The 23,198-nt window shown below is 40.2% G+C and overlaps 2 protein-coding genes across 2 annotated transcripts in view; one reads left to right on the forward strand and one right to left on the reverse strand.

Annotated features, from left to right (window-relative positions):
- Nucleotides 1-3,304: 3,304 nt before the first annotated feature.
- ormdl1 (ORMDL sphingolipid biosynthesis regulator 1) lies at nucleotides 3,305-14,362 on the reverse strand. The gene is made up of 4 exons (XM_079562998.1): nucleotides 14,223-14,362; nucleotides 9,289-9,468; nucleotides 6,935-7,086; nucleotides 3,305-3,920 (listed from the first exon to the last, which is right to left on the reverse strand). The coding sequence occupies exons 2-4, from the start codon at nucleotides 9,460-9,462 to the stop codon at nucleotides 3,785-3,787; spliced, it is 462 nt and encodes a 153-aa protein (XP_079419124.1). The 5' UTR covers nucleotides 9,463-9,468; nucleotides 14,223-14,362; the 3' UTR covers nucleotides 3,305-3,784.
- Nucleotides 14,363-15,647: 1,285 nt separating this feature from the next.
- pms1 (PMS1 homolog 1, mismatch repair system component) overlaps nucleotides 15,648-23,198 on the forward strand; it is a 39,918-nt gene continuing 32,367 nt past the window's right edge. The window contains exons 1-5 of the mRNA XM_079562879.1: nucleotides 15,648-15,754; nucleotides 16,911-17,055; nucleotides 18,291-18,473; nucleotides 19,936-20,038; nucleotides 20,220-20,383. Of these exons, the coding sequence (XP_079419005.1) occupies nucleotides 15,654-15,754; nucleotides 16,911-17,055; nucleotides 18,291-18,473; nucleotides 19,936-20,038; nucleotides 20,220-20,383 (696 nt within the window). The 5' untranslated portion in view covers nucleotides 15,648-15,653. The remainder of the gene's footprint in view (nucleotides 15,755-16,910; nucleotides 17,056-18,290; nucleotides 18,474-19,935; nucleotides 20,039-20,219; nucleotides 20,384-23,198) is intronic.

Below are 23,198 nucleotides of genomic sequence, written 5' to 3' on the forward strand. Positions count from 1 at the left end.
AGCGGGCGCTCACGTACCTGGAGCACGCCGGGAACGCTGTGAGGGTCATGTTCTTTGACTTCTCCAGTGCCTTCAACACCATCAGGCCGGCGCTGCTGCGGGGGAAGCTGGAGGACGCGGGAGTGGATGAACATCTCACTGCATGGACCATCGACTACCTCACGGACCGACCACAGTATGTGCGGCTGCGCAGCTGTGAGTCTGAGGTGGTCGTCTGCAGCACCGGGGCCCCACAGGGCACCGTCCTCTCACCGTTTCTCTTCACCATCTACACATCGGACTTCACATACAACACGGACAGTTGTCATCTCCAGAAGTTCTCCGACGACTCCGCCATCGTGGGCTGTGTGTCTAAGGGGAACGACCTGGAGTACCGGTCAGTCATCCTAGACTTTGTGGACTGGTGTGAGCGCAACCACCTGTGCTTGAACATCAGTAAGACGAAGGAGATGGTGATCGACTTCACGAGGAAGCCACTACCGCGCACACCGCTGAACATCCAGGGGGAGGACATTGAGGAGGTGGACAGTTTCAAGTACCTGGGTGTTCACCTCAACAATAAACTGGACTGGTCCCACAACACCAACGCCCTGTACAAGAAGGGCCAAAGTCGCCTTCACCTTCTGAGGAGACTGAGGTCCTTCGGAGTGAGCAGGCCTCTGCTCAGGACTTTTTATGACTCTGTGGTGGCCTCTGCTCTCCACTACGCTGCCGTGTGCTGGGCCCCGGGCAGCACAGAGCGGGACAAGAACAGACTGAACAAGCTGGTCAGGAGGGCCAGCTCCGTCCTGGGCTGCCCCCTGGACTCTGTGGAGGAGGTGAGGGACAGGAGGGTGTTAGCCAAGCTCACCTCCATCATGGACAACACCTCCCACCAACTGCACGGGACTGTAGAAGAGCTGTGCAGCTCTCTCAGTGGCAGACTGAGACACCCTCAGTGCAGGACGGAGCGCTACCGCAAAGCCTTCATCCCCACTGCTGTCAGACTGTACAATAAGACTGTGAAGTAACGCCGACTGTAACAAGTGAATTTCTCCTTTGTGAGATTAATAAAGGTTTATCTTATCTTATCTTTAAGATCATCAGTGAGCTGTTAGATTACCTTTAAAAAAAGCTATAAAATATAAATATCTTTTGTCCTTGAATGCTTGATGCTCATGAATAGTAGTTTTGAGTGGTTCCTTTCTAAAAAAAAACTACAATACCCTTGAGTGTGAGTATTATGGTTATTATACGCCTTATATTATCTTAAATGTCAGATTGCGTTTGTACGTGACAGTCATTAAAAAACAAATCCCCCACACTGATACTTTCATTAATCGTTTTATTCACTCAGTACGAATCAGTTTGTTATCCATTTACAAAACAATAGCAGTAGTACCTTCAAACTAGACGAGCCACTGGCCCCTAGTTTTTCGGACAGTAAACATTGTGAAAAATACACATTTGGTGGAACATTTTATCAAGTCGCCACTGTATAAACGCAAGGACAAAGCAGCCATCGAAGTGTCCCAGGCCAGCCCGGGACGCCTCAGGCAAAAAAACGACATAATTACAGATTTAAAGAAGTTAGTAATGCTCATGGAAATGTCTTCTCTAACAGGTTGCGTTCAGGACACTCTGGAATTAGATGTGTCTGTTTTAACTTGAAACATGTGCAAAAGTTCAGTTTTACTCATAGTTTTCCTAATTTAGCTTCATTGTGTTGGTCCTTATTGAGTCATTTTAAACATTACGCATGATGTTTGTGTGGTAAATGGAATGTACAAGCCCCGCGATCCGTCATAAAAACCATAGAAACCATAAAAATGCACTAGCCTTGCACTAGCCTAGCGCCACGAAACTCTTCAAATATAAGAACTGCATGAATTACAATTACAAGAAATCAGCAACACTTTGGATAACTGAGATAAGAGATGAAATAGAAGTACAAAACTTGCACTTTACGATGTTCCAACGTCACATGAACGCAACCTATTGTCCACCTGGGTCTGCTCTGAAGAAAGAGAAGAATATGACATTTTAGTAATAGCGTGTTGCTTGATTGTTCACACGCCTTAGCAGAATTCACATAGGTTTTTTTTTCCTTAAAGTGCATAGTTTTCATGTTTTAAGTGTTGGTTTCATGGTATGACGCATGTGGTAACTTTCACAGCAATTTTATGGAGCAAACTTGAAAGAAAAGTTTTGTTTCGTCCTACTCAAACTGTGGTACGGGCTTGTTCAGGTGCTGCTTTAATTAAATATAATGAATGTATTGCTTTGAAAAACTGGTATTCCCATAACAAGCTTCATTCCTTGTATGACGTGTTAATGACAAACATCACAAAAATGTCAAACCAGAGAAAACTTGGTGAGATGTTGAGCGAAATCTAGTGAAGAGGTGCTCGCAAAATGAGCGCCACGAGTTCGAGTTCTGCTTTAATTAAGTAATAAAACTTTCTGTTGTGTCCTGTTACAGAACCAGCTGTAACTTTTTGAAACATGTAGAAAATAATATTGAGTTTTGAAGGCAGAACTTCAGACCATCAACTTTTAGGAGGACTTTAGGGCCTTATTAGTCAGCAGGTATTAGTAACAATGGCAAACATATCTAGGTTTTGCAATAGGTATACGGTTCAATTTAGTTTTAGTCAAGACTTAGCGCATTATTTATTATATTTAGTCATGTTGGAGTCAGGCTGGAGGTGGGCGACCTATTGATAATGCTATTTGGAAGATTTACGATATCGAGTTTATCTTCAATGTCAAGAAATGTTGGAAAAATTGGGGGCAAAAATGAAGAAAAATGGGTTGAAAATTGTGTGTGGTGGGAAATGGTGGGAAAAAGAAAAAGTTCAGGACAACAAAAAGCACAAAGCAACATAAATGTTTGCTGCACAGTCCCCATAAATATTGAGACAGAATTAAGCAGAACTAACTAACTCATGCCCCTAGAGGCCATAAGCGCCACTGCAGGTGTCATAGCATGTTGTGTTTTTACTCATTAATTAAGTAAATACTACGCTGACAAAAAAGACAAAGTGAGAGAGGGATATTGTACATTCAACTACACAATTTTTTTCACTCAAACTTGGCTCTAAATATTGTTTAAGTGGTGCTAGCCCGCAGTTAGCTTTGCCCGTTAGCCGCTTAGCCTGTTAGCTTCTTGTTCATGATTCCATTAGTGTGTATTGGTGACTCTGACCTGGTGGCCAGAGACACCAAGGGGAGATGAAAGACCCCCCAATCATCCCATTAACACTTGTATTACCCCCAGAGGGACTACAAGGATTTAATAAGGTAAACAAGTTACTTAGCTTTAATTTATCAGTATCTCCCAGCCCTATATGAGGCTCTTTCAAAACGGTGCCACTGAAATTCACATGTTTTTAGTCCCTTCTTTACATTTCTATTTCATCTTTATAGGTCAACAAAAATACTTTGTGATTTTAGTGATAGTTTTAGTCCAGGTTTAGTGAGCAAAAATATTACTTTGACTAAAATTCTGACAACATAAATTAGTCAACACAATTAACACTGATATGGTTTGACGTTTTGTGATTCTTAAATAGCGTTTCAGCTTGTATTGACTTCTCTCTTCACAGCAAACCCATTGTTCACTTTGTCTAAACACCAATGTCATATCATTTACAGATATATATATATATATATATTATACTGGGCCTAATACTTATGAGTCCCAGGACCAGGGTCTAAACGTCTGAAACTTCAAAGGATTGGAGTTTCCGGGGTCTCGACTGGGACTGGGACTCGTTGGGCTGGTCGGTTCTCGGACTCGGGTCTAGTACTTGTTGATGCCGAGGATGCGGACGCCGTGGAGCTGCGGGAGCTTCGGGATGAGCACGCTCAGCAGAGACGCCGTGTTCACCACGAAGTGCGTCATGTCGTACTTTGTGTAGAAACTGGCCAAGAAATATCTGTGGAAAAAAAGAGATTTGGTAAAAAATATATATGTGGAAGAGTTGTTGATATTATTATCATCTAATACAGGGATTCACACATTTTTAACTACGCACAAAAATCAGTTGTCTCTTGTAGTGAATTCAAGCGGCAAAACATGTCTTTTATTTCATTACTTGTAAATTCCCTTCCTGCGGGGCCAGGTTTCATCTCACAATTTTGATATGTTTTGCTGAAACGGCAGCATTTCAGTTTTTGTGAATAAAAACTATATATCATATGGATGTTTATGTCTGCACTTTCTTAAAGGGACTATACTGAGTTTAAAAATGTAAAAACTAAGTATTTTCCTCCCCCTACATGTTCCAGCCATGTCCTAATGTGTAGAATGAGCTCAGACCTGTTCACCACAACTGCCTCTAAAATCCTGCACTGTCACTCAGAAAGTTGTTAATTCGGGTCTGAAGTGCCGTCATACACGAGCTTAATATAGAAGCTGCAGTTACACGTATGACCTGAGGTGGCAGTAGTGAGTGTAAAATGGCCAACTTGCATCTTGTCTCTTTAAAACCCTCTATGGCAGGGATAGGCATGTTTGCTTTGTGGAGGGCAGACTTTAATCATCGCCAAAACACGAAGGGCCGAACCTTTACCTTTTTAACCTAAAGTAAAGAACATTTTCTGCAAATGCCAAGTGTCATGGCTTTGGGACCCACCATTACACAAGGGTGACGAGCTACAACCCAAATAAAACTGTAAATTGTCATACATCATCTAAAAAAAACAGCCCAAAAACATTAATTTTAAACTGATTCCATGGCGTTTACAATGGAAAGTGTTGAAAATTTCCTATAGGCTCGTGACCCACAGAAAATGGTTCTACAATCCACTTTCTGGTCCCAACCGACAAGTTGAGAATCATGTTTACATATATATATATATATATATATATATGGGTATATATATGGGCTGTTAGGGCTGTTAGGGCGGCTGGGGGCAGGTTTGTTGATGGGGAGCTACTGCCCTCTTCAACTGGCCCGCTCTACACCCGGCTTTTTAACGCACCACTCGATGTAGGGGTCACATCATACACTGTACATAATAAAAGATATATAAATAATAATAATACATTAAAAATGCACATAGATTAAAATTGTGTTGAGCCTGGTAATGACAACTGGAGCAACAAGAACACGGACTATAATACGTGCATTAATGTGCCCTTATGTCATGAAAACTAGTGAATGTGGCTGATATTTGGCATTGGAAACTGAAAGAAATATATGAATGGTCGCTTTGTTACTTGCTTTGTAGCGATCTTGCAGGAAATAGTAATAGTGTAATAGTGTTTGCTTCTGTTATTATGTGAATAGCTCATACAGTGGTTGTGAGTCAAAAAGCTGTTCTGAAAGGAAACGAGTTCTTAATTTTTTGTTTTGTTTCTTTGCTATTGTTCCTTGTTGTTGTTTTGTTTACACTGATTATACTATGAGAAATGAAAAGTTCATCATTTTGAGTTGGGGGTAGGCGCTCATAAGCTTTTGCTTCAGCCTACTCCTTTTGAGCAAAAATGTATGCTCAAATAAATAAATAAATAAATAAATAAATATGGGTAAGTGGGGTGCTCTGCCAGGAATTTTTTTAAATTACTCTATTTCTTGCATTTTTAGAATTTGAAAGAAAAATATTTCTCAAACCATCTTGGGGGGCCATAGGTTCTGTGTGGAGGGCCGGATTTGGCCCCGGGCCTGACGTTGCCTTCCCCTGCTCTTTGGCATGACTTTTTATTTCAGGGGAAAACATATAGTCCAATCCACTTTTTGGATTGACAAAACAGAATAGAAGGTAGAAATGCAAAAAGCTCCAGCTCATTTTATGCTCACTACTGCCACCTCACGTCATACGTGTAACTGCAGCTTCTATATTAAGCTCGTGCATGACGGCACTTCAGACCCGAAGTAGCAACTTTTTGAGTGACAGGATTTTAGAGGCAGTTGTGGTGAACAGGTCTGGGCTCATTCTACACATTAGGACATGGCTGGAACATGTAGCGGGAGGAAAATACTTAATTTTAACATTTTTAAACTCCGTATAGTCCCTTTAAGGCAACTACAAACTGAAAAAGCACAGTTTTAGTAAATAAATACAAACACAAAACATTGACATATTCATGCACATATTTATTTTATCCGGTTATTCCAATTCAAACCTGTAGTAAAGTCATACTTATGTTCCACCTGCTCCACCCGTTACAAATTCTAAAATCCTCGCAAAATACTAGACAATCCTGTGCTACTACATTCCATAAATAAGTTGTGAACAATTTAACTAGACAAATGCTGATGCCGGTGGTTATTCATGACGTGTTTCTTAAGGGTTTGAGAAAAAAAATGCCCCAATCTTCCAACAACTGAAAAAAATAAATAAAGACAAGCTAGATTTGACTCTTGCCGATTGTCTTAAAGCAGAGGTTTGTAACTCACGCCCCTAGAGGCCATAAGCGCCACTCCAGGTGTCGTAGCAAGTTACGTTTTTGTACTCATTAATTGTCCGTGAGAGTAAATACTACGCTGACAGAAAAGACAAAGGGACAGAGGGATATTGTTCATCCAATGACAAAATGGAGGTAATTTTTTTCACTCAAACTTGGCTGTAAATACTGTTTAAGTGGCGCTAGCCCACAGTTAGCTTTGCCTGCTAGCTTCTTCTTTGTGATTCAGTTAGTGTGTATTGGTGACTCCGGGTCAGAGCAGGGAAAGTTGTAATCGTGGTTTTCTGGCCCGAGACACCAGGAGGAGATGAAAGACCCTCTAATCATCCCATTAACACTTGTATTACCCCAGAGGGACTATGGGAAGGATTTATTAAGGTAAACAAGTTACTTAGTACTGCTTTAAGCGATAAAACTAGACTTGACCACACCACAAATATGTCAGATTTAAGATGTTAAATGTGGTGCACATTTTCTGAACCGGGCAGTCAAATTCCCTCCTCCCCCACACTGATAATAGGATTTGCTCGTCAGACTCACAGGATGATGGGGGAGATGGTGAAGAACTTCCTGGAGGAGGTGAACTGGACTCCGTAGTCGAGCTGTTCCCAGTGAGTGAGGAGTCTGGCCTTGCCCTGGTCTGGAGTCTCGAACGGCGTTCCTTTGACCGCGTGCATGAACACGTACATGCCCTACGGACGAGACAGAGGAGATGTTCCTTCTGTAGGTCTTTATATGGACAGAAGCAATGTCTGCGTCACTTTGGGTGAAACAGAAGCTCTTATACGGCAGATTTATACAGGCACAAGCAAGTCAAATGGTGTTATTTTAATGCCACAAACGAAGGAAAAAAGGTGTATCCTGTAACCTATTAACTCCAGCCTGAACCAAGCACATTTTCTCCAGTTTGGCTTTACCCAAATCTAAAAGCTTCTGAAAAGAAAAAAAATCAAAATAGCAACAAGAATGAGGCAGAAACAAGGATGAAAATGCAACAAGAGCGGCAAAAAGGGGACCTAAAAAAGCCACAAAAGAGCTACAGAAAAAGTGATGAAAATGTGTGAAGAAAACGCAAGAAAAAAAATGGCAAAAAGTGATGAAAAAGTGACAAAAATATGTGAAGAAAAATGAAAGAAAAAAAGCAACGAAAACATAATTAGGTCTTAGCTTTCAAATGAGGCGTTACACTGGCCTATAGGCAGTGACCTTTTAGATTTGGGTAAAGATATGTCAGAAATCAGAGAGAAAAAGCACTTGGTGAAGGTGGGGGTTAAGAGGTCAATTTCTTAAAGGGACTATACAGAGTTTAAAAATGTTAAAATTAAGTATTTTCCTCCCCCTACATGTTTCAGCCATGTCCTAATGTGTAGAATGAGCTCAGACCTGTTCACCACAACTGCCTTCAGGTCCGAAGTGCCGTCATGCACAAGCTTAATATAGAAGCTGCAGTTACATGTATGACCTGAGGTGGCAGAAGTGAGGATAAAATGTCCTGGTCTATGGGACTCTACTATGAGCTTCTTGTATCGTGTGAGAAGAACCGGTCGCTATATTTAACCTCCATTACTCATGTGTAAACTATGTGAAAGTGTAATTGTGCTGCTGCAGCTGGAGGACATGCCCCAGTCTGTATTATGGTCTGAATAAAACAAATGCATCGACTTCCTCATAGAGTCACAGCTGAATCAGAGGCAGCCGTCATCAGGACGCTCTTAAAATAGCCCCGGGACAAACGCCGTCTCTGCTCAAGGAACAGAGCCATTGTGTCCCGCTGTGTCCCGCTAACGCAGCATTAAGAGAATACTGTCCTGTTCAGACGTTTAGCCTCTTACTTAAAGGGACTCGATGCAAGTTGGCCATTTCTACTACTGCCGCCTCAGGTCATACGTGTAACTGCAGCTTCTATATTAAAGGAATAGGCCACCGTTTTTACATGCTGAGATATGTTCTTACCTAACCTTAGCCGAGTTAATATATACCCATCCGCTCTAACTCCTAAAGACTTCCCCCCGCTCACTTCCGTCAATAATCTTTAGGAGTTACTGCGCGGACGTTGTGCTCCTCGTATCATTACGACTCCCAATATAGTACCCCTTTTTATCTGCTTATAAAATCGACATGTTACATTTCTGTGTAAACATACTTTGCATGAAAACACTTCACGTAACTTTATTTAAATCGGGAACACGTGGAAGAGCTTGGTAGCTTCTATTGTGAGCTTTTTTGGAGCTATATGACATGTGGGAGAGGCTACGTATGTGTTCCGTTTGCGTGACAGAGCGCACGGACAAAGACCAGACGGGGATATATTAACTCGTCTAAGGTTAGGTAAGAACATATCTCAGTATGTAAAAACGGTGGCCTATTCCTTTAAGCTCGTGCATGACGGCACTTCAGACCCGAATTAACGCCATTTGGAGTGACAGGGCAGGATTTTAGAGGCAGTTGTGGTGAACAGGTCTGAGCTCATTCTACACATTAGGACATTGTTGTAACATGTAGGGGGAGGAAAATACATAATTTTGACATTTTTAAACTCTGTATAGTCTCTTTAAAGATTTGACTAAAGCTGAACTGTGGAAAAGTGTCCAGACTGACAGCACATGTTTGAACTGCTGCCTCACAAAGACGATACAGAACACTAAAAAGCAGAACCAGCAGCTTCAAAACTCTCCTTTGTCCAAGAGCAGCAGCTGCAGTGCACTAAACGCAGCGTGTCCAGTCGGTAAAGCTGCACAGACAAGGCTTTAATTATGTTGCTTCAAAGACGACAAAGGTCTGTTCTGTCCAGTGTGGATGCTCAGCTGATAGAGGTTTGTTTATGAACGTTACGGACCCGCTCCACAAGTACGAAATCCCCTGGTTCCAGATGTGTGTGCAGAGCGTTTCCTTACGAGGTTGTGAATGACGTTGGTGAGGGTCCACACGAGCGGGACGCTGAAGAAGGGGATGCTGAGGAGGACGATGTGCAGAGTGCCCACCCCCAGAGCGTAGGTCAGCCAGATCCCGCGGCTGTTCATGACCCGCGTGTTCGGGTTCACCTCGCTGTGTGCCACGCCCACGTTCATCTCCGCCTGAGACACAGAGACACGGTTAAGAGATCGAAAAATGTCTTCTTCTGAAACACTGAAGAGGCACCAAGAGCCCCCACACCTGCAGCACAGAGGAGGCGTCACAAGAGGGGACAAACCAGGAGGTATCCGGGCAAGGATCACAGCTAAGCCACTCATGCCTTGTTCTGGCAAATGTTTGTTCACTGGAGAATAAAACAGATTAACCGCTAAGCTCTTCCCAGGAGATGGGGAAAGACTGTTATGGAGCGGAGGGAGCTGCGCAGGAGGAAGAGGAAGGAGGAGGTGGAGCTGACCAGTGCAGGACACCACGCTCTGAAATAGGGACAAACCCAGGAGGCGCTGCACCTTCAGAGGATCAGAGGAGACTGAAGGCAATATTTATCTGTGTTGATGCACTTGGGTCCAGGTACAGCACTAAAGGATTTCTGGTTCTAGACAAAAAATAGTTTAGTATAGATACAGACGGCATCGTGTCATAGAAGGGGGCGTGGCTTCTCCGAGGGGAACACAGTTTTTCACACTTTTTAGCCATATTCTGGTGAAATATTAACTTATTTATCATATATAAATAAAGTCAAGTGTAAATCAGGCCCATATGGATATTATCTCACGGCACATTGTTCAGCAGAAGCGGAAAAAACAGCAGTTGTAGCAAGCGCTAGCTAGCATTAGCACGATGCTAACATGTAGCATCATGTCAGCATTCTCAGTTATTTATTTATTTATGGGCTGTTGAACCACTTTTCTCCTCTTCATGTCTTTGTATCTTACTATTAGTAGAAAACTACTGTATGTTCATAATTCAGTGTTTGTTCAAGTAGTTTTTGAATAATTAGAGAAAGTTTAGATTTTTCTCCAAATGGTTTTCCCCCTTAACTGTTTTACAAGGAAATTCAAAGTGCTTCACAGTTGCATAAAATTAAAAGAAAGCAAAAAAGACAATTAGTCAATTTTGCATAAATCCCCCTTTAACAGACAGACAGACAGACAGACAGACAGACAGACAGACAGACAGACAGACAGACAGACAGACAGACAGACAGACAGACAGACAGACAGACAGACAGACAGACAGACAGACAGACAGACAGACAGACAGGCAGATAAAATAGTTTCAGTTGTCAAATGCGTGGATAAAAAGAACTGTTGGGGCCAATCCGACATCGTGATACAATAAATAATATGTTTACCTTAAAATGTGTAAAAAGAAAACAGTCATGTGTCCAAAGTTTATAAACCAAATTCCATTTGACTTTTTGAAGTGTTAAAGGAAGAGGCCACCGTTTTTCCATACTGAGATATGTTCTTACCTGAGCTTAGACGAGTTGATACGTACCTGTCTGATAACATTGGGAGAGGCTAAATGCTAACAACATCTTTGGTCGTATTGCGTGACTGAGCGCACACACAAAGACCAGACAGGTACACATCAACTCGTCTAAGCTCAGGTAAGAACATATGTCAGTATGGGAAAACGGTGGCCTGTTCCTTTAAGATTGAAAAGTGCATCAACAACTATTGAAGTGTGAGTGCTGGATAAAAATGCCTCCAAACATAAGTAGTGAAAGTTACAATACTTGATCAAGTATTAATACTTGGTGTCGCAGCAAAAAGTATTACGATCCGATATGGTATAAAAAATATCCTGTTTACCGATACTTCAGTTCATCGATACCTGAACAATACTTTTTTCCGATACTTATGCTAAAGTATGTCAAATAGAACCATAAAAATAATGTTAATATATTACAAAAAGACTATTTCTTTTAAATTTATATCATTTATTTCAACTGAAACAACAAAGTCACTTCCTTTAGTGCTGACCCTGGATCAAAACTTTGTAGTTTTATTTTTTTCAGTACCTGCTTTTGATACTTTCGATACCAGTTGTACCTAAACTTTTCTACCACATTCAAAAACAAAAACGACAGTCACAGTACCCAGCCCTATGAGGGAGTTGACCTAATAATCATCACAAATGTGAAATGCTCAGCAGGCGTGGTCATGCCCTCGGGCAAGACACTTCACCTGCATTGCCTCCAGTGTTTGTTATAACAACGGTTATAAACTCCCCCACAGCGTGTTTGTTTACATGGATCATGTGCTTTTATGAACCGTCAACATTAAAAAGGCGACACTTTCCGTCCCCGACTTGGATCTAAATAAAACTGAACATCTTCTGTCCTGTGAAGCTGCAACAGAAGCGATAACAGTGAAACGCGACGTTGCATAATATTAATAATGTGGTTGAGCTTTGGACTGTGACACACTTTCCTCTGCAGAGCCAGAGCAACGTTACAGTTTATATTTCATCACCATCTCTGCAGCAGCTCAGAGTTTAGTCAGAGTTTACCTCAATACCTCATAACCCCGAACCTGAACCGAGCACGTTCTCCAGCTCCGCTTTAACCAAATCTGAACGCTTCTGGAAAAAAGTGACAGAAAGCCACAGAAGAGCAACAAAAATGTGAAGAAAAAATGACGAAAAGGTGACAAAAATGTGACCAAAAAAATGACATAAATGTGACGAAAAAATTGCAAAAATGTGACGAAAAAATAACAAAAATGTGACCCAAAAAAATGATAAAATGTGATGAAAAAGGGGCAAAAATGCGACCAAAAAATGTCAAAAAATTGATGAAAAAAGGGCAAAAATGTGATGAAAAAATGACAAAAATGTGACAAAAAGAACAAAAATGTGAAGAAAAAAAATGACAAAAATTTGATGAAAAAATCGCTAAAATGTGACAAAAAAAATGACAAAAAATGTGACAAAAAATGAGAAAAGTGTGATGGAAAAAAATGACAAAAATTTGATAAAAAATGTGACGAAAAAAATTACAAAAAATGTGATGAAAAAATGACAAAAATGTGACAAAAAATGTGATGAAAAAATGACAAAAATGTGACGAAAAAAAAGACAAAAAATGTGATGAAAAAAATGAAGACAAAAAATGGCAAAAATGTGACGAAAAAGTGACAAAAATGTGTGACGAAAACAATAATGTCTAACAAGTGAGGAAAACGCAGCAACAGCACGAGAAAAAAAGATCCTTCTAGATGAGTTTAGTAGGTCTTAGCTTTCAAATAAGGCGTTACTCTGGCCTTTAGGCTGTAAACTCCAGTCGAGAAGCTTTTAGATTTGGGTAAAACTGAACTGTCAAAAATGCACTGGGTTAAGTCGGGGGTTCAGAGGTTAATATGACCTGAGGAAAACCTCTCTTGTATCTGCAGATCTCAGTAATAATGTCATGGCGACGAAGATCTGGCCAGACACGCAGAGAATCAGAGAATCAGAGAATGAGAGAATCAGAGAATCAGAGAATCAGACAGAAGCATCAGGACTAAACTTGTATGCAAACCAAATTAAACCAGGACAGAGTATTCAAAACAAGAATGCAGTGTCACTCTTGCAAATGCTGACAGTGTAACGCCCTTTCTCAAAAGTACTGACAAAAACACACACGTTTCAAAGTGTGATGAGATTAGAGAGATGGAGATAGAGATTAGAGATTGATTATGACCATAAAATAAAACGATTCTTTAATCAGTTACCGGCCGTCCACCGTCTGTCCGTCTGAGTCTGAGTCTCTGAATGAGGCTTTGCACTGGTCTATAGGCCACAAAAAAGGGATGAAAAGAGCGATAAAAAGGCTATGAAAAAAGCAAAGGAAACATGACAAAAAAGGCATGAAAAAAAAGCTGTGAATGCGCAATAAAAAATGTGACAAAAACCTGCCGGAATGACACAATAAAAAAACTATTAAAAAGTAACAAACACGTCAAAAGGCCACAGAAGAGCAACAAAAATGTGACCAAAAAAAATTATAAAAATAAAAAAATGTGAAGAAAAAATGACAAAAATGTGACAAAAAAACGTCAAAATTGTGAAGAATTTTTTTTGAAAAATGTGACCAAAAAAAATTGAAAAATGTAAAGAAAAATTTTGAAAAATGTGAAGAAAAAATTTGAAAAATGTAAAGAAAAAATGACAAAAATGTGAAGAAAAAAATTGAAAAATGTGACAATTTTTTTTTTGAAAAATGTGAAGAGAATATGTCAAAAATGTGAATGAAAAAATGTCAAAAATGTGCAGAAAAATGTGACAAAAAAGTAATGAGAAACCAATGAAAACATGACAAAGGGATGAAATAAAGCAACAAAAATATGAAAAAGCAGCCAAACCACGAGTAAACAGCAACGAAAATGGGACAAAAAGGCCACGAAAAAGCATCAAAAACTAACAAAATGGCTGAAAAAAAAACAGACAAAAAAATGTGAAAAAGCAGCAAAAAAGGAGCGATGACAAAATTCAACTAAAATGTGACAAGAACGTGCTGGAATTACACAATAAGCAGCAAAATGTGTCAGAACAACACGCAAAAGAAAAATGCAGTTTTTATAGGTCTTAGCTTTCAAATGACCCCGGCCCATAGACTGTCAAAAGCTTTAGGAGAAAATGTTTAAAATTAAAGCCCATTTTAGTGAATTAAAATCTATCCCATTGAACTATCCATAATAACTGTTGTGCCAAAAGAAGAAAAGATGTTTTTGAGGCCGATGAAGTAAACATGCAAAGCCTACAGAGTTCATCAAGTTACCAAACAGTGTATCACAGCGCGAGTGAGCTTTGTTTTCCATCGCCCAAAGCAATTTATTACAAAACCAAGTTCATCATCAGCCTCTCATTGCGCAGAAAATCAAGTCCGTGACCTACTTTAACATAAACCGGCTGCGATTGTTACGAGACTTACTGTTAAACGCGATCCGCTGGTGTAAAATGTAAAACAAACCCACTAAAGAGAGAAAAGGGGTGAATAATCCCCGCGTTGTTCTGCGCACGAAAACAGCACAAGACTGAAGCGAACGGAAATAGACGTGGGGATAGAGAGGGAGAAAGAGCAGCGCTTGCATCCCCGGGATTTGGCTGTCAGGCTCGGTCCCGAGCGGAACGCTTTAACCGCTTAACCCCCGCCGGAACCGAGCGCGTTTTCTCCAGGTCGGCTTTACCCAAATGTAAAAGCTTCTTGTAAAAATGGCGATAGATATGAGACGAAAGCGAAGATGAAAAAGTGACAAAAACCCAACAAAAAAGGTGATAAAAAAAGCCATAGAAGAGCAACAATAATGTGATGAAAAAAGGACAAAAATATGACAAAAATTGACAAAAAAGTGAAGAAAAAATGACCAAAAAGTGAAGAAAAAAAGACAAAAATGTGAAGAAAAAATGTCAAAAATGTGACAAAAAAAAAAAAAATGTGAAGAAAAATGTTCAAAAATGTGACAAAAAATGACAAAAACTGGAAGAAAAAAAAGTAAAAAATGTGACAAAAAATTACAAAAATGTAATGAAACGTAATTTACCCAAATGTAAAATCTTCTTAAAAACAGTGTCAAAATAGCAACAAAAAGAAGACGAAAACGAGGATGAAAATGCATCAAAAGGGCAATGAAAAGTGAGAAAAATGTGACGTAAATCGTGATGGAAAGATGTGCCAAAAACACAACAAAAAAGGTGAAAGAGTGACAACAGAAAACACAACACAAAAGTGTTGGAAAAGTGACAAAAACGTGACCAAAATGCAACAAAAAGTGACGTAAAAAGTGATTTAAAAAAAAAGAAGAAGCCACAACTAAGCAATGTAAACTAGTCAAAAAATGTGATGAAAAGAATCTGTTTTGATGCCACAAACATGGCAGATCTCCTCCATGGTAATGAACTCTTGTATTTCATTTGAAGAATTTCTTTTATCTTATTTGTACAAGGTATTCTTGGGAAACATCTTTTATTATTATTATTATTATTATTATTATTATTATTATTATTATTATTATTATTATTATTATTATTATTATTATTGTGATTATTATTTTTGTTGAGATTTTTTTATTTTTTATAACTACACGATTTTTCATCCAGTTATTTTTTTCTTAATAGGACGATGACTTTACTCTGCTTTCAAAAGGACGTTCCAGTTACTTGAGTAAATATTAATGTAATGACTTATTTTGCAAATCAATTTAATCAAGGACTTGCACGTTTTATTTCGTTCAAACTAAAATAACTGCGTTTGTTGCGCCTGTCGAACTAAACCAAGGGACAAATACACCGAAGTTCTCCACCAATCAGAGACGAGCGAATGGCGCTCGCGGGAACTGATTTACTTCCGCGTTGTGCCTCATGGATGTTGTTTATAAAATCAAACCAGTGCGGCTCCAGGCTTCTTCAGCGTCATGTTTCATCTTTTCACCTCAAACCTTTAAGGATCAACACGCGGATCAAAGTGTAAGTCTCGTTTTTACTCATGTTTCAATCTCCCCGCGTTTTGTAAAGTAAAATGCGATTGACAATAAGAAAATTCTGAAAGATTTATGCCTTTTATGTATGTGGACAATAAATGAAAAAACGAACGGTCCAGATTCAGTTTTATGGGGGGTCAGTTATGTCCATCTTGTTTATTGTTGTTAATATGCAGACGTCATTATGTATTAATAATAACATTTATCGATTAAAAAAGGGGTATGAGATAAGATCACTGAGGGTGTGCAAAACAGACAGGAAATGTGCAAACAGTTAAATAGTAGAAAAAAGAGGTGTCTTATGTACAATAAGCAACAGCAAAAATCTTAAGGGGCGGAATTATAACAATAAGGAAATAAGAATGAATAAAAATAGGATAAAAAGTAGAATATCGAGGTGTAAAGTTCACAGTCCTAGTGCAGGTTGTCAATAAGTGACGTTGGTACAGAGATTATTGCACATAGTTTTGTTGTTCAGTCTGACAGCAGTGGGGATGAAGGACCTGCTCCTTCTTGCACTGAGGGTGTCTCAGTCAGCCACTGAAAGAGCTGCTCAGCTCCTCTACAGTCCCGTGCAGTGGGTGGGAGGTGTTGTCCATGATAGAGGTGAGCTTGGCCCTCCTGACCCTCACCTCCTTCACAGAGTCCAGAGAGCTGGCCTTCCTGTTCTTGTCCCGCTCTGTGCTGCCCGGGGCCCAGCACACGGCATCGTAGTGGAGAGCAGAGGCCACCACAGAGTCATAAGTCCTCCTCACTCTGAAGGACCTCAGTCTCCTCAGAAGGTGGAGGCCAGGTCCAGTTTATTGTTGAGGTGAACACCCAGATACTTGGAACTGTCCACCTCCTCATGTCCTCCCCCTGGATGTTCAGTGGTGTGTGTGGTACTGACTTCCTCCTGATGTCAATCACCATTTCCTTCGTCTTACTGGTGTTCAAGCACAGGTGGTTGCTCTCACACCAGTCCACAAAGTCCATGATCACCGACCGGTTCTCCAGATCGCATGTCGTATACTTCTCCCTGCTTTTTGAGTATATGTAAAAATGACATTTGGTCACTGTGTTAACCAATAAATCCCTTATTTCCTTGAAGTCCTTACGAATCCACACAGTTACACGTGTCGTCACTGCTTGTTTTGTTGCAGACTTCAGCTAAAAATGCACCAGCTTCCCCCAAACACGGTCAGACTGCTGTCCAGTTCTCAGGTCATCACGTCTGTGGTCAACGTGGTCAAAGAACTCACAGAGAACTCGCTGGACGCAGAGGCCACCAGCGTCGACGTCAAACTGGTAAAGACTACTGCAATTCATTTTGTACAGGTGAAAATTAAAGGCGTAATGCCTCTAGGGCTGCTTGATTAAAGTAATTGCTGAAATCACGATAACTTGTCAACTTCACGGTGACTTATGGAACTTTTTGTGAGAAAAAAAAGCTAGATCCCTTTTTAAAATGTATTCTTTGGAGACCTCTTGTATTTTCCAGACAATAAGTCGCACCAGCCAAAAAATGCATAATGAAGGACAAAAAACATATATAAGTTGTAGTAGTAGCGGCTGTCAGTGTGAAAATAACATAAAAACATATAACACAGAGTTTATATAAAAATAAGCTATAAAACTTGAAACTATAAGGCTTTAGGGGCATGCATAAAGAATATTAAAATAAATAAGATAAAAAAAAAAAGAAGTAAAATATGGTAAGACGACAACAATTGACATAGAACAACAACGGGATTGGATGTACATATTGTGTAGGTGTATACAATGATATAATGTGATAAAGTGGTCAATAGGATCAGTCTTCTGGACCAGTGGTTCCCAAAGTGGGGGCCAGGACCCCTCAGGTCGCAAGGCCTTGGGTCGGGGTCCTCCAAATGATTTCAAGATGAAACAAAAAGAAAAATGCTACTGTTTTTAGTATGTTTTTAGTGTAAACCAGCCTAGAACTAGTGAAATCCGTTCAATTATATAAAATGAAGTATCGGATTAGTCTTGGATCGCAATACTTTGGGCTGCAATAGCAAGTATCGATACTTTATCAAGTATAGCAATACTTTCAATACTTGTGTTTAGAGGCATTTTTTTTAAATCAAACTTCTTTGTTTTCCAGTAACAGCACTTTGTTACATTTTGTGTTAATGCACTTTTCAGTCTAAACACTTCAGTAAATGTCAAATGGCTTTTGGTTTATAAACATGACACATGACTGTTTGCACATTTTAAGGTAAACATATTACTTATAATTACTTACTGTATCGCAAGACATATCAGATTGGCCCCTGAGTATCGTGATACGTATCGGATCGTGACAAAAGTGGATCGTCCCAGCCCTGTTCGATACATATTCACTTGATTCTAACATGTTTTTTTTCTTAAAGTAGCGTCAGAGTCAATAACTTTATACAATGGGGGTCCCGAGTTGTTTATGTGTCAATTTTGGGGTGTGAACTAGTTAAGCCTGTTCTTGGCTTAACATGACCTTGTTTTTAAATGACCCTCATAATGTTTGCCTGTTCCTCCACCAGGAGAACTATGGGCTGGACCGGGTCGAGGTGCGCGATAACGGCAGCGGCGTCAGAGCAGAGGACGCTCCGGTGATGGGCGTCAGACACTTCACCTCAAAGATCAGCTCCCACCAGGACCTGGAGAGTCTGCAGACCTACGGCTTCAGGGGCGAGGCGCTCGGCTCCATCTGCGCCGTGGCCGAGGTTTGAGGTCGATGTAGATTATCAAACGTGTCGCCAGAGGTGGTCAAAGTGCTCGGTTTCGTTACGTGAAAGACCGGATAACGGGCCAGATACTACTCCAATAAAAGTAAAGGTTCAGTCATATTTTTACCCACGTTGTCAAGGGAAGAGTCCCAAAAGAACCATGTGCGGCTGCGTTTGTTCTGTCTCGGTAAAAACTAAAGTGTGAGCGCCTGGAAATCAAATGATAGGTTTGTTTGTTTTGTTTGAGAGAGAATATCTTGTAGAATATCCTTTGAAAACATTCACTCCAGCTCTCTTCCTTTAGATATTGTTAATAATAATATTCTGTTGCCTATTTATTATTTCAAAATCATTATATTATTAGGCAATTTATTTTTTACATAAGAGTTGAAGCATAAAGATAAAAGAAGGACTGAATGTTCAATAGGTTTTCAACTAAAACAACCATTAAAGGAACAGGCCACCGTTTTACATACTGAGATATGTTCTTTCCTGTGCTTAGACCAGTTCTTTAGTACCTGTCTGGTCTTCACCCGTGCCTTCAATCACGTAAACAGCGCAAAATGGGATGTCGAACTACTCCTGGTATTATTACGCCTCACAATATAGTTTCCCCTTTTATCCGCTTAGAAAATCCACATTGTTTAATTTTGTGTAATTATACTTTATCGTCTAACACTTCAGGTAACTGTATTTAAATAGGGAAAACATGGAAGAGCTTGGTAGCTTCTCTCTTCACCTGGTTTGGAGCTATGCAGGAGAGGAGGAGAGGCTAAATGCTAACGCCGTCTGTGCTGTGTTTACGTGACTGAGGGCACGCGTGAAGACCAGACAGGTACACATGAACTCGTCTAAGCTCAGGTAAGGACATGTCTCAGTCTGTAAAAACGGTAGCCTGTTCCTTTAAGTACAGATCCTAAAACTTTACTCAAGTACAGTCAGAGACGTAGTTTGCCATAAGCAAAGGCAAGCAGCTGCCTGGGCCCCCAACAGTCCAGGGCCCCCATGCACCAACCCGTTATTCAGAATCCTGCAATAAACGCTTTATATACACAGTCTTTCATATGATTGTGGTGATGCAGTTACATCATCTCTCCACTAACACTCCATGACGCTGTTGATCCCCATCCTGCTACTGCTTTAGTGAGTCATGGTTCCCTAATGTTAACTTATAATGAGCAGTGGACAGACTTTTAATCATGGCTCCACCAGATTATATTTCTAACAGTGAAACCAGTTTATTGCAACACTCTTCATGACCTAAAGAACCTCAGCTTCTGTTCTGAGGAAAACTTATGCAGAGAACGGCATTATGGGAGTTGTCAGGTGACCCGCTCCTGATTTGACTGGAATGATGTTTATCTATATTGAGATCAGGCATTGCTTTGATCAAGATTCTATTTGCTTTTGTTAAATTTCACACACACATAAATAAACAGCTGTGTTGTTTTTCTTTCAGGTCACGGTCACCACGAAGACGAAGGAGGACGACATCAGCACTCAGTACGCTCTGGACCTCAGCGGGAACATCGTGTCTCAGAAACCGTCTCATCTGGGTCAAGGTAAGACACTGAAGGAAATACTGAGAAACCAAAGTTTGTCACTTATGGTACTTAAAAACAGTATTGCTCAAGTAGACGGAAAAAGTACTGTTCGATTAAAGTACTCCATGGATTACAATTTCTTCAAAAGTGTCACGGTCTGAAGTTCTGTCTGACTGTAAAGTACGTGTTCATTTCCCAGGTACGACGGTGAGTGTGCAGAGGCTGTTTAAGAACCTGCCTGTGAGGAGACAGTTTTACTCCACCACAAAGAAGTGCAAAGAGGAGCTGAAGAAGATCCAGGACGTTCTCATGGCCTTCGCCATCGTCAAACCGGAGCTCAGGGTCACGCTGTATCACAACAAGGTCAGTGGAGCAGTGGCGGCCATGACGGACGACTAATGAGATCAATCAATAACACGGCGGCACCGTCTGTAACGTTACTGTGAGCGGGACGACTCCAGCTCGTCTCCAGCTCGTCTCCATGACAAAAAAGTGACAAAAAGCGATGAAAAATGTGATGAAAACGCAACATAAAAGTGACAGACCTTTTAGATTTGGGTAAAGCTGAACTGGAGAAAATGCGCTCGATTTAGGTGGGGGTTAAGGAAGTTAAAGCCACTTTATGGAACATTCCTCTTTATCCACTGCCTGAATAAGAAAGTCACTACACACCACAATAAGCCGAATGTCCATCTCGACTGCGCATGTGTGGGTCAATCAGGCTCCAAACCACTCCGACCATAGTGGACCATAGTGGGCCATAGTGGACCATAGTGGACCATAGTGGACCATAGTGGACCATAGTGGACCATAGTGGACCATAGCGGACCATAGCGGACCATAGCGTGGTAGACTTTATGCTAATATTGTAACAAGCTTCATGGCAACGACAAAAACACTTTAAATCATTCATTTTCCAGCGGTTAAAACGGTCCAAATCAGATCTTTCTTTGTTGCTTTACGCTAACTATCAATATTGTTTGGTAGCCAAAGAAATTCCCTTACCCATAATGCAACGGGCTTTCGGCTTATATAAAAGGTCACTCACTCTAATATTTGGTTGTAGCGCCGTTAGCTTTGATTACAGCACATTCACTTCTGTCAAAAGATCCAGTGTGTCATTCATTTTCTCACCAAGATCTTTGTATTGATGATGGGAGAGTGTGACCACTGTGCAAAGCCTTCTCCAGCACATGGATTCTCAATGGGGTTAAGATCTGGACTCTGGCGACAGATCCATCTCTCATATTAAACAAAGAAAAAAAAAATGAATGAAAACACAACAAAAAAGTGACAAAAAGCCACGAAAACTTTACTGGGAGCAGGACGTCTCCAGCTCGACTCCATGGAGATGTTGACTAAAGGCACCCAAATGTGAGATTCAAACCGGTTTGGTCCTCGTTAAATCCATTCTTTGATCACCCACTGCAAAAATAGCTTTTTAGGAGCATGTTTTGTATTGTTGGCTACAGTAAAGTCCAACATATTATGCAGTGTATCTTTTAAATGTGAATTAAATCAGGTGTCTTTCCAGTTAATTTTGTCAAAACAAATGAATAATATACATGTTATATGTTAAACACAATTTTGTGAAGTACATTTCGAAAGTTTATAGTGTTTTTTTTTACGTTAACTAATTATGTGTGTACTTAAAGAAACCACTAGAGGGCAGTGTAAGTCTGTGTCTTTAAAGCACTATACCTGATTTTTTTTTAATTACAGAGGAAGTCAGTAAATGAAAATGTGGGTTGTGTCCAAACTCTTTCTTAACTTTCCTCAAATATTTCTATCGTCCCATTTCACAACCTCAGGGTCACTTTTCGTGGTCACTGCACAGAAATGCTCGAAAACTGGCCTGAAATTTCATGAAACCGATACAAATGCTTTATAATTGGAAGTAAATTTGTTCCACTAATAGAAAAAAATCCGGCGTAAGGCCTTTAAAAGAAAGAATATTAATCCAGTCTTCAAAAATGTTTGTTAAAAGCCTTAACCGAGTGCAATTTTTCCAGTTCAGCTTTACCCAAATCCAGTAGGTCACAGCCTATAGGCCAGAGTAACGCCTCATTTGAAAGCTAAGACCTACAAAACTCATGTAAATGCATCTTTTTCCTCGTGTTGTTGCTGCGTCGTCGTCGCATTTTTGTTGCTATTTTGACCCTTTTTTTTAAAAAATTTTTTACAAAAAACTTTTAGATTTGGGTAAAGCCAAACTGTAGAAAATGTGGGTGTTAAGAGGTTAAAGGAACAGGTCACCGTTTTTCCATACTGAGATATGTTCTTACCTGAGCTTAGACGAGGTCACATCAATCATGTTTTTGTCTGTTTTTTTTTTTTTTGCTTTTTCATTGCTTTTTTTGTTGCTCTTTTTTTCATGCCCTTGTTTTTTGTCCAACATGTTGGTTTTTAGCTGTGTTTTCATCCTTGTGCTATTTTGATGCGCTTTTTTAAGCTTTCAGATTTAGATAAAGACAAACTGTGAGAAAATGTGGTTCAGGTTCAGACGGGGGTTGTGAGATTAAGAAAACTAACTTTTTTTTAAAATGAAGCCTAGGCGTTAATTCAACCTGGGAGACTAATCGTAGCATCACCTCCACCTCAGCCGTCAGCGTTAGAGCCGCACGTGCGTAACAACCAATCACGGTTCCGCTTTTAAGCCCCAGCAATCATGGTTTGTTTGCTTCCCGGCTGTGCTGTGACCCACCTCCACCCCATCTCCGCCTCTTCCATCCACGGCTTCTTCCTGCTGCATCTTCATGTAGGACTGTGCAATTAATCAAAATTCAATTACAATTTCTATTATTACACTAAACGATAACAAAATTAGCATAATCTAAAAAAAAAAGTTTTTTATTTCTTTTTCAATTTTTTTCAAATTCTTTTTTTTTTTTGCAAAGCAGACTTATTTCATGGCGCTGGGATTATTTTCCCTTCGCATTTCACGTGCCATGGCTCATGCATGACATAAAAACAAACGGCGCGCTTCAGGCCGCGCTGCTCAGTTTGCTTGCGCAGGTGTGAGAGCTGGCCAGCAGGGGGCAGGTGCGAAACAGAGACCTCTCCTTAATCGAGGTAAACTTGAAATCATTTGTACTTTTATGACTGTTCAGAAAACAGAAAATATTCAGCATATGTTTTTTTTAATTAATAAAATAAAGAGGTGATTAGGGCATCTGTT

Source organism: Gobius niger, assembly GCF_951799975.1.
Source record: "Gobius niger genome assembly, chromosome: 9".
Taxonomy (NCBI): domain Eukaryota; kingdom Metazoa; phylum Chordata; class Actinopteri; order Gobiiformes; family Gobiidae; genus Gobius; species Gobius niger.